Raw genomic sequence first — 12020 nt, 5'->3', positions numbered from 1 at the left:
GTCATGTCCTCATGACTACTAAATAACTCGCCACCTTTCCTGCCAACACACCGTAACCCAAGCACAAACAGTGACATCTCCTCCCCACACAGTAACCCTCACGCCCTGTTCCTCAGGCGCTACTTAGGCCAACTATCTGGGAGTTCCCTAACCCTTCTGAGGCCTCCGTACCCCCTCACCTAAACCCTTCAGGCTCGGACACAACTGGGGATACCTTGGGCCCACTACCAACTCCTCTCTCAACCTCTCACTCATGCCCCACACTGCACACAGCTAACCCTCCCCGCTACACCTGACTCAATGGGAGAAGGGCCAAAGGTCTCTTCCTCAATCGAGGGAAAGTCAGTAAAAGTCAGCATGTACCACACATCCAGCACATCATCCATCGAATCTGTATTCTTCCTCATTCCTGTGATTGGTAGCTGCTGTTTGATCTTCTCCAAACGGAAACACGTGGCCTGCACTGCTCCCGCAGTCTCTTCAGCCTCCTGTTCAGTATTCACTGCACTTCTCTCCAGCTTTTTCTTCCTCATGACTTCTTCCAGATCAACTTTCAGGTTTTGCACTTCATTTGAACTGTCGATGGTCATCTTCAGGTTCCCTTCAAGCTTCCGCTTCTCTCTGCTGAGATTCGTCTGTAATTTCTTCACCTCCGCAAACTCCCCTCTCCGGGTTCTCAGTTTGCTATTACCCTCAGTCAGACAACTTTCTTCATTCTCTCCAACTTGTAAGTCTTCCGACTGGTTCCAGATCGCTTTCTCCAGTCTCTCCATCTTCATTTCAAACTTGATTCCGTAGAGACAGTCACTCACGAGCTGCGACCTTCGCCAGCCCTGGCACGTGTCCCGAAAACACTTTAACTCGGTAGTTCTCAGCTGCTCCTGCAACGACCTCACTTCATATTCTCCTGAGGCAAATCCAAACACCAAGAGATCATCCACATACACCAAAACTCCAAACGCCTCCACATCCCCTATGGTCTTCCACCTGCCCAGCAGGAAGGTTGCAAGGGCTCCAGATATGCCCTGTGGCATCTTTTCGGACCCGAAGACTCCTAGGGAATTTATAACGGCCGTCTTCTCCTTGTTGGCCCCACTCATCGGGATCTGGCAACATCCACTCCTCAGATCCAGCACCTTAAACCACTTCACACCACTCAGACAGGCCATCGCCTCTCTGGCCCTCAGGGTCATATTCTGGTCACTGACAGTGCGCCTCTTCAACGCAATATAATCCATACACACGCTGCCTACATCTTCCACGGCTTTAGGGGCCAGTCGCCGCAACCTCTCTCTCTCCGAGGTGTCTTCAGCAGTCAACTCCCCTCCCTTGTGGTGTTTCGCAGCGTCCACGAAGAGGGTCTCACCCTCAGATACTTCCCCCAGGCCGTACCACCACTGGCTCTTGTTTGAATTCGGTATCAGCCCAATGCTGCTACACACGTCCGCACAAGCAGCTCGAAACCCTGGGTGCATCGAAAATGCCTCCAAACAGCGCTCACCCGCCTCCTCCGGGCAGGCTCCCAAGCGCACCAGCAGGATTTTGGTTCTCTCTAGAACAGAAACGCTGCCCGTCTCAACAGGGTCCGGACACATCAGCATTAACGATTCATGAACCTCAGTCTCCTCCACATTTGCCTCTAAGAACTCCATTTTCACTGACCAACAACCATTGTCTGGATAATCACCGGCACTGGTACCCCGAATCTCCAGTGTCCTCAATGTCGTCAAGGGTAAATGCTTCCAATAACGGTTATGAAACAAACTGTACAGCAACTTAACCGGCGCCCCGGTGCCGAGGATGGCTTTAACTTGACTTCCATCCATCCGTAACAACACCTGTGCGCATGGCCCCTCTAAGCCTTCAGGAATAGAGTCTGTTCCTTTCGGGAGTTCCTTGGTACATTGCTGGGAACGTGCTCCCCCAGAGACCCCAAGCTGTTCCCCCACTGGGCCTCCTCTAAGTTTCCCGACACCTCTCGAATCAATGGAACAACCGATCCCCTTGGCACCACAAGCAATTTATCTGCCCCCCTAGGCAAAAAGGGATACCCTAAAAACTTCCCACCAATCTCCTGCCACGGATATGATAAGCCCCCCAGCTGCGGCATTTGACTTCCAGTCAAACCACACGCATTTTCCCACACTTTCCCAGAACTGGCAGCGGTCACTTCGAGGTAATTGCGCCCGACAGTTCTAACAAAGTCACCAGCCCGTCTACTCAAACTTTCAACCCGTCCCTGTCGCTTTCCCTCAGCCAAGCACTGCCACTCACCCAACAACTGAGAGGTCTGCTCCGCCCACGCCTCCGCCCCTTTAGGGCTGGACATTATTCCAATAACCGGGCGGAGCCCACCACTGCTGAAACATCCCAACCTGTCACTCCTCACTCTCCAAACAGTACGGACAACCCATGGTCCCACCACCATTTCGTCAGCACTAGTTGGAACTCGAACAACGACCTCGAGGCTAACAACAGCAGCCACCCCACCCAACACACACGCAGCGATAACCAGCAATCACACACCCACAAAGGCACACCAGCTCTTCGCCGCAGACACAATTTAAAGAGGGTGATCATACAGCTTCCACAGAAATCAATCCCGGACGAACACCCCACAATGTAACCCCCTGGGTCGCCTCAGGCTCGCTCAGCTCGTTCTTGTCTAGGGGGAGCAGCCTTCAGCCCCGCCAAACTGGGTAATCAGCTGGTGTGGATGCTGTGTGATGTCCCCGCCTCACCCAAAAACAGACAGTACACCATATGCGATTAAATGAGTACAATTTATAAAGGTTACTATAACTAAGTGATTAATAACGATACAGTATATATGAAGAGAAAATTAAAGAAAAGGCGCCAAACTTATCAAAGTCCAAACCACTTCGTGCACAGCCGTTGGAGCTCAATTTCTGAAGTCTTCTGGCCATCATTCGATCCCCTCCGAACTCCTCGACTCGCAGCTCAGGACCCTCCGAACTCCTCGGACTCTCCAAACAGCTCAGGACCCTCCGAGTGGTCAACCAAGCACATCTAGCTTCACCCCCCCCCCGGAGAATCTCCCGGCCTCGGACCCCCCTTTGGGGTCCGATCCTCGCCCAGCTTAGAGCATTGCGTCCTCTCTCTCGACCCCCTCGCGCCGATCTGCCCAAAAGCCCGTCAACAAAAGCTTACAGACTCAGAAGAAAGAACATTAATCCCCATTTGGTTTACAAAGGAATACCATTCTCGTTATCAGTAAATTAGCATTCCTGCTAGTTAACAAAAAAGAAGAAACCCTCTTTACATTATCAAGTCGCCATTTAACTTCCTTCAGGGAAAACAAGCCTTTACTATCCAATTTTTTCCACAACTGGAATCATCTATTCCTACTAAAATACTCGTGAATCTCCCTGCACCCTCTTCACCACAATCACCATAAAAGTACACAATACACCCAGTGTGGCCTAATCATTATTTTGTGCATTTGCAACATAACTTTCAACCCTTTTATATTCTATGCCGTGACCTCTATAGGCATATATGCCATATGCTGCCTTCATAGTTCTACCAACCAGAGTTGCCACTTTAAGGGAGCTACGAACTTGAATCCTGAGATTTTTCTGTTCATAGACATTGCTTGGTGTCCTACAGTTTACAGTACATGTCCTACTTTGCACTTAAAATGTAAACAGAGACTCCCTGCACCCTCTCAGGCAGAGAGTTCCTGGCCCCGCCTCTCTCTGGGTAAAAATTATTTCTTAGTACTTTATTTTTTTTAAATTAAAAAAAATGTAAACAGAAACTGCTGGAACAAATTGTGTCAGCCTGCATCAGTGGGAAGAGGAACAGAGTTAATGGTTTGCATCACAGACTCTTTGTCAGGACTTGCACTTCCAGTTTTTACAAACCCCATTTCCAGAAAAGTTGGGATATTTTCCAAAATGCAATAAAAACAAATATCTGTGATATGTTAATTCACGTGAACCCTTACTTAACTGACAAAAGTACAAAGAAAAGATTTTCAATAGTTTTACTGACCAACTTAACTGTATTTTGTAAATATACACAAATTTAGAATTTGATGGCTGCAACACACCCAACAGAAGTTGGGACAGAGTTAAGATAAGATTGAAAAGTGCACAGAATATTCAAGTAACACCGGTTTGGAGGACTCCACATTAATAGACAATAGACAGCAGGTGCAGGAGTAGGCCTTTCGGCCCTTCTAGCCAGCACCGCCATTCACTGTGATCATGGCTGATCATACACAATCAGTACCCCATTCCTGCCCTCTTCCCATATCCCTTGACCCTGCTATCTATAAGAGCTCTATTAAGCAGGCTAATTGGTAGCAAGTGAGGTATCATGACTGGGTATAAAAGTAGCGTCCATCAAGGGCTCAGTCTTTGCAAGCAAGGATGGGTCGTGGCTCACCCCTTTGTGCCAAAACTAGTGAGAGAATTGTTAGTCAGTTCAAAAGGAACATTTCCCAATGCAAGATTACAGAATTTAGGTCTTTCAAGATCTGCAGTACATAATATTGTGAAAAGATTCAGAGAATTCAGAGACATCTCAGTGCGTAAAGGGCAAGGTTGGAAAACACTTGAACGCGCGTGATCTTCGAGCCCTCAGGCAGCACTGCCTAAGAAATTGTCATGCTACTGTGACAATTATAGCCACCTGGGCTCAGGAGTACTTCGGAAGACCATTGTCACTTAACATAGTCCGTCGCTGCATCCAGAAATGCAACTTGATACTTTATTATGCAAGGAGGAAGCCATATGTCAACTCTATGCAGAAATGCTGGCGAGTTCTCTGGGCCCAAGCTCACCTCAGATGGACGGAAAGACTGGAACTGTGTGCTGTGGTCAGATGAGTCTGCATTTCAGCTAGTTTTCGGAAAAAACGGGCGTCGAGTTCTCCGTGCCAAAGATGAAAACGACCATACTGATTGTTATCAGTGAAAGATGCAAAAGCCAGCATCTGTGATGGTATGGGGGTGCATCAGTGCCCACAGCATGGATGCGTTGCATGTATGTGAAGGTACCATTGACTCTGAGGCGTATATTAGGATTTTAGAGAGACGTATGTTGCCATCAAGGCGACGTCTCTTCCCGGGACGTCCGTGCTTATTTCAGCAGGACAATGCCAGACCACATTCTGCACGGGCTACAACAGTGTGGCTTTGTAGACACAGAGTGCGTGTGCTTGACTGGCCTGCTGCCAGTCCAGATCTATCTCCTATTGAAAATGTATGGCGCATCATGAAGAGGAGAATCAGACAACGGAGACCACGGACTGTTGAGCAGCTGAAGTCTTATATCAAGCAAGAATGGACAAAATTTCCAATTGCAAATCTAGTATCCTCAGTTTCAAAACGATTAAAAAGTGTTATTAAAAGGAAAGGTGTTGTAACACAATGGTAAACATGCCTCTGTCCCAACTTTTGTTGAGTGTGTTGCAGCCATCAAATTCTAAATTTGTGTGTATTTACAAAATACAATTAAGTTGGTCAGTAAAACTATTGAAAATCTTTTCTTTGTACTTTTGTCAGTTAAATAAAGGTTCACATGAATTAACATAGGTTCACAGATTTTTGTTTTTATTGCATTTTGGAAAATATCCCAACTTTTCTGGAAATGGGGTTTGTAGTCGCAGCCCTGTTTAAAAAAAGCTGGAGGAACTCAGCAAGTTGTGCAGCATACATGGAGGGGAATAAGCAATCAACATTATGGATAGAGACCTCTCACCAGTTCTGCTCTAGATTTCCAGCATGTGCAGAATCTCATTTGATTCACCTCTCGGTTGTTGGGATTAAATTTCATCTATCAGTCCTCCACTCCCGTTTTTAACCGATCTCTGTCCTTTTCGCCCTTGGGCCACGTTCATTGCTATTCACAGCACCACCATCTGCAAGTTTGCTAATCATACTTCCTACATTCACATCCAAGTAATGAATATATGTCAAGTAGCAAAGGTCCCAGCACCGATCTGTATGCTGCAGCAGTAGTCATGGACTTCCAATCAGAAAAAAATATCGTTCTACCATAACCTATTCCGTGTATCAGCAAGATAAATTTTGGATCCATTCAACCAGCTTGCCTTAACCTTCTGAACAAGCCTACTATGTGGAACTTCGGCAAATGCCTTAAAGTCCATTTAGATGTGCATTGTTTTTCCTTCATCAATCACCTTTGCTATCTCAAAATGAAATAGATTTTGCCTGCACTATTGGAGGTAAGAGGCATAAATACAGTGAACACCAGGGATTTTCCTCAGGATGGAATTGGCTAATACCAAAGGGAATAACTTTAAGGTCCACTTGTTCCTCTCCACTTATGATCCTCCTGGTACTCCAAGCACATCTTTGCCTTCTTATTTGCCCCTCACCCACACTTTATGCTTTCCACAAGGATTGTTTGTTATGTGCCTCCCTTGACCACTTGTCTCTCCCTCCTGATGCTTGCCCTTGCAAGTGGAACAAGTGCCACACCTGCCCCATACCATCTCCCTCACTACCGTTCTTGGCCCCAAACAGTCCTTCTAGGTAAGGCGACACTTCACCTGCAGGTCTTTTAGGGTCATCTGTATCAGTGCTCCTAGTGTGGCCTCCTGTAAATCGGTGAAACCTGATGTAGATTGGGAGACTGCTTCATCAAGCACCTTTGCTCCATCTGCCACAAAAAGTGGAATTTCATGGTGGCCACCCATTGCAACTTTACTTCCCATTCCCATTCCAGCATGTCAGTCCATGGCCTACTGTACTGCCACGATGAAGCCACACTCGGGTTGGAGAAGCAACACCTTTTATTCCAGATGGCATGAACATCGATTTCTCAAACTTCTGGTAATTGCCCCCTTCCCCTTCACCATTCCTGTTTCCCCCCCCCCCCCACCTTTTCTGCCCATCACCTCCTGGTGCTCCTCCCCCTTTTCTTCCTTCCATGCCATTCTGTCCTCTCCTATCAGATTCCCCCTTCTCCAGCCCTGTATCCCTTTCAGAAATCAACTTCCGAGCTCTGCAGTTCACCTGTCCCCCTCTCCCAGTTTCACCTATCACTTGTGTTTCTTCCTCTCCTCCTTCTCCACCCCCCCCCCCCCCCCACCACCACCTTCTTATTCTGACTTTCTTTCTTTCCAGTCCTGATGAAGGGTTCTGGCCCAAAAGGTCGACTGTTTACTTTTTCCATTGATGCCGCCTGGTCTGCTGAGTTTCTCCAGAATTTGTGTGTGTTGCTTGGATTTCCAGCATCTGCAGATTTCTTTGTTTGTAATAGCTTTAAGATCTTTGGAGGAAAGTGTCTGAGGTAGATTTTTTTATACAGATTGGTAGGTGGGTGGAACATGCTGCCAGGGCTGGTTGTAGAGGCAGATGCATTAGGAATATTTAAGGGACTTTTTGATGGGCACATGGATGAAAGAAAAATGCAGGGCTATGTGGGAGGGAAGGATTAGATTGATCGTGGAGTGGGTTAAAGGGTTAGCACAGCAACACGATGATACAACAGAGCAAATTCAATGGGCCAAATTACCTAATTCTGCTCCTATATATTATGGTCTTACTGTTTAAATGTTAACAATTATGAGAGGCATGGATAATGAGGATGATTATATAGTCTTTTCCCAAGATAGGGGAGTCCAAAACTAGATACATAGGAAAAGAGAGTTAAGATTTAAAAGACACGGAAGGGGCAACTTTTTCACACAGAGTTTGTAAGTATATGGAATGGACTGCAGGAGGAAGTGTTAAGGCAGGTACAGTGGAATAATTTAAGAATCACTTGTATAGGTATATGGAAGAGAATGGTTTATATGGATACAAGCCAAATGCAGAAAGTTATGATTTGCTAGGTGGACAAAATGGTCAGTATGAACTTGTTGGGCTGAGGAGCATTTCTGTTTGAGACTCTCTGTCCATTATAAATTACTGCCTTCTGGTGACCTCAGAAGCTTGCTTGTGATTGATACTATTGCAATTTATAGAGATTGATGTCAAATAAGCATGCACTTGTATTTATGCCAAGTTAACTGTCAAATGCCTTTGACATTTCAGGTGTATTATTATCAATGGAATGTTACCTATAATTGCAGTGTTACATTGTAGTGATATGTGATTCAAATCCCATTTTATGTCTCTGAATCCGTTTACAGTAATCTAAAACATCAAGACTATAACACTAGTTATGTATTTTAATCCGTTAGGCCCAATTAAGTTGATAGTACTGAGATTTCTTGAAGACGCTACTGAAATATTTGGTGCAATAACAGGATGTTGACATCTATTTTCAGGTGGAAGATCTCTTCTATAATATTGCTACACGAAGGAAGGCTCTGAAAAATCCCAGTGATGAGTTTTCTAAAGTTGTGGAAGTTGTGAGCAGGTTTAAAAATTTTTTTTACTAATTTCTCTTTAAGTTCACCAGTTCATTTTGCAGGGAATTCATTGCTTGATATAAAGATTTACTGAGTTATGAGGTATATATTTGGAATTTGGAGAACGCTCAAATGCATGTGGAATATGTGCCTTGTATCTTGATCGCATTCAAGCTAAACCATAAGGCTTGAATCTGTGTAGTAATTTTAAACTTGTAAATGCAGTTTATGTTGGAAGGGAAAACAATGGTGCGTGTTTATTTACTCTAGAAATTTGTTATTTATTTTGTAGTTTAGAAGTATTAGTACTTGGAAGAAGAAAAATACTGATCTATCAATCTGTAGATGGCATTTGGTCAAATTTTTTTGAAGAAAAGGTTTTAAATCTGAAGATCAGCCATGTTGTATCCAACTTAATAGAGTGAAATGCACCCGTGCTGGAGGTTTAAATGTGACTGGTAGCTTCACACTTGCTTAAGTTTAAATCTTGCTGGTGGCATTACCAAATCTGAAGGAACAACAATTCAAGAGAATAATGTGTGGGTCAGATTATAGTTTCCACAACAATGCCTTTCGATCCTCATTGTCACTGAAAGCAAAACGTCAGACTTTCATTTTTATTCCACTGGGTTTCTTCCATGGTTCTGTGATCTTTGCCATTCTTGTCGTACATAGGCTGACTTCCTTTAGAAAAAGAATCCCTTCAGGAGGGTCTGTCCAGATAGGACCTTATTTGTCACTTCTGTGCTCAAGTATCAGCTCTTGGAGGTTATCCTGGATGTCCAGCCTTTATATGAATGATGTTTTTATTTGTTGTGTTGGGTAGATGATTTCTCTCCACACAATCTGCTTTGTATGATAAAGTACATTTTTAATGTTTTAGTTGGATAAGGGGGGGATTTTTTTTTAGTGGAATACAAATTAACTTTGAAATACTGCTTGATCTTACAGGTATGCAATTCACAATTCAGGAGTGAGCTTCAGTGTGAAGAAGGTGAGTGTAGAATGGGTTGACTATGGTTTCCTCTTGAAATAACACATCTCAAAGAAGACCTTTACACAAAATAATACATCAGGAGCAATTGGGGTAGATTCTGATTTCTCCAGCTGTTGAGTGGCTGGTATTATTTAGATGCATTACTTCTGCAACCTTGAGTACAATGAATTTGCCTTGCACACTTTTCAGTTTTCCTGTGAGTCCTGTAATGTTCTGTGCTGGGTCTTTTGAACTGCAATTTACAAACTAGTCAAGCCTTTACTATGTGCTAAATGTTTTGAAATGTGATTCGTGAGACTCACTGGTAAACTGGCAGTTTCATTGTGCGAATAGAATTTGAAATCTCCCCACTGATGCAGAAGAATCAAAATAAAAAGTTATTGTGAATCAAGAAAACAAATAGAATGCTGGAAGCGCTCAATAGGCTAGACAATGCTTGGGAAGAGAAAAAGTTAGTTTCAGTTTGCGCTTTTAACAGTAACTGCCAGATTATCTTGATTTTTCTTTACACTACATTGGCAGTTTAGATTCTAGACAGATTGAAGAGAGGAGAGGAAGCATTCTTTTTTCAAACAAAAGCACACTAAATAAAATCATTTTGGCATATAGAATAGATTATGCTTAGCAATACTGGTCATTTTCAACCTACTTCCACCTGGAAACCTTGGTATATTTGTAAGTCTGATTCTTTTGTACTTGGGGACAAGATAGGTAGACAGGACAGTGAAGGCCTTTAACTGTCAAAGCATTGAGTATAGGAATTAAGATGTTAGTTGTCATTTGTGCAAGTATTGTGTATTCGTAACCCTGTTAAAGATGAATGTTAAGATGACATTAAGATGGAAAAAGGACAGAGAAAGTGTATTTGAATGTGGTCAGGATTTGAGAGCCAGAGTTAAAGGGAGAAGTTGAGCAAACTAGCACTTTATTCTTTGAAGTATTGGGATTGAGATTTTATACACTTTTATAGAGCCATGTAAATCCTGATGAGCATAGGAAGGGTAAATGCATACAGCCTTTTTCCTGTAGGAAGGGAATCAAGAGCAAATGAGCTTACACCTTTTAAATCTTTCCCATCTTGCCTTCAGTGAAAGAGGAAACTTCACATAGAAGGTGATGCATTTGTTGACCTAGCTACCAGAAGAAGTGGTTGAGATACAAAAATAACATTTAAGACGTTTGGACAGTACATGAATTAAAGGTTCAGAGGGATATGGGTCAGTCAGGTAAATAAAACTAGTTTAGATGGCATCCTGGTCATCAAAGACAAGTTGGGCTAAAGGACCCTGGTTCCCTATTGTCGTGTTTTCTGACTCTTTAAGTGTTTTCCGGGGTTGAATTTTACAAGTGCCAATGTAGCATCTCCTGAATGATTGTGCAAATGCTGTGATTGTCAGCTCTTGATTTTCACAGATTTGAATGTAGTCTAAGATGACAGATTGTTCATAATAATCAGCAGTTTGTATTCTAGTTGATATTGCCCAGAAGTAAGTTCTGTTAGCATGTTCAGGCCAATGTTGTGACAGATTGATGGGTTACTTAGAGAACGAGGCCATTTATCTAATCCATTGAGTCCATGGTGGCATTTTGGTTTGGCCTCCCCATCCTTTCTCTTATTGCAGTATTTCTTTTGCATTTTTTTTGAATGCAATAATTGAATCTGTGCATTTTCACCACCCCAAAGCCAATAGTGCATCCCACATCTTAGACAGTCGCTGCATGTAAAGAATTTTCCTTATGTCACTTGCAGCTTTGCTCCTTGCCTTCTGTTTTAGGTCCTTTTCCAGTGATGACATGTCAATATGTAGATGGCTCAACCAGAGAGGGACAGCCCTTGATGTGTTAATGAGAAATGAGGCTGGGAAAGTGATTGAAGTGTAGTTTGGGGAGTACTTTGAGATGAGTATCATCATTCTACCACCATTAAAAATAGCTATGGAAAAAGGATAATACAGGTCCACAATTTAGTCAAATTGGGGCAAGGCTAATTTTGATATTAAACTGGAAATAGCAAAGGTAAATCACAAACAAAAGAAAATCTGCGGATGCTGGAAATCTGAGCAACACAACTAACAGACTCTCACAGATACCTGGACTATACCTTGTCTCACCCTGCTACTTGTAAAAATGTCATCCCCTTCCCTCAATTCCTCCATCTCCACCGCATCTGCTCTCAAGATGGGGCTTTTCATTCTAGAATGAAGGAGATGACCTCTTCTTTTTCAAAGAAAGGGACTTCCTTTCCTCTACCATCAACACTGCCCTCAACTGTATCTCTTCCATTTCAGGCACAACTGCTTTTACCATCCTCCCGCTACGCTACCAGGAATAGGGTTTCTCTCCTCCTCACCTACCACCCCACCAGCCTCCATGTCCAGCACATATTCTCCAAAACTTTTGCCACCTCCAACTGGATCCCACCACCAAACACATCTTTTCCCTCTCTCTCTCCCCCCCCCCCCCACCAAACTTCCTGCTTTCAGTAGGGATCACTCCCTACGCGACTCCCTTGCCCATTTGTCCCTCCCCACTGATCTCCCTCCTGGCACCTATCCTTGAAAGTGGAACAAGTGCTTTATCTGCCCCTACACTTCCTCCCTCACTACCATTCAGGGCCCCAAACAGTCCATCCAGGTGAGGCGACACGTCACCTGTGAGTTTGTTGGGGTCG

At 44.0% G+C, this 12020-nt stretch overlaps 1 protein-coding gene across 1 annotated transcript in view; it reads left to right on the top strand.

Annotated features, from left to right (window-relative positions):
• mlh1 (mutL homolog 1, colon cancer, nonpolyposis type 2 (E. coli)) overlaps positions 1-12020 on the top strand; it is a 130928-nt gene that overhangs the window by 42956 nt on the left and 75952 nt on the right. The window contains exons 6-7 of the mRNA XM_059971177.1: positions 8269-8360; positions 9304-9346. Coding sequence (XP_059827160.1) covers positions 8269-8360; positions 9304-9346 — 135 coding nt within the window. The remainder of the gene's footprint in view (positions 1-8268; positions 8361-9303; positions 9347-12020) is intronic.

This window comes from Hypanus sabinus, chromosome 1 (assembly GCF_030144855.1).
Source record: "Hypanus sabinus isolate sHypSab1 chromosome 1, sHypSab1.hap1, whole genome shotgun sequence".
NCBI classification, from domain to species: Eukaryota; Metazoa; Chordata; class Chondrichthyes; order Myliobatiformes; family Dasyatidae; genus Hypanus; species Hypanus sabinus.
Note: the sequence above shows the minus strand (reverse complement) of the source record. Positions and strands in the feature narration are given on the sequence as shown.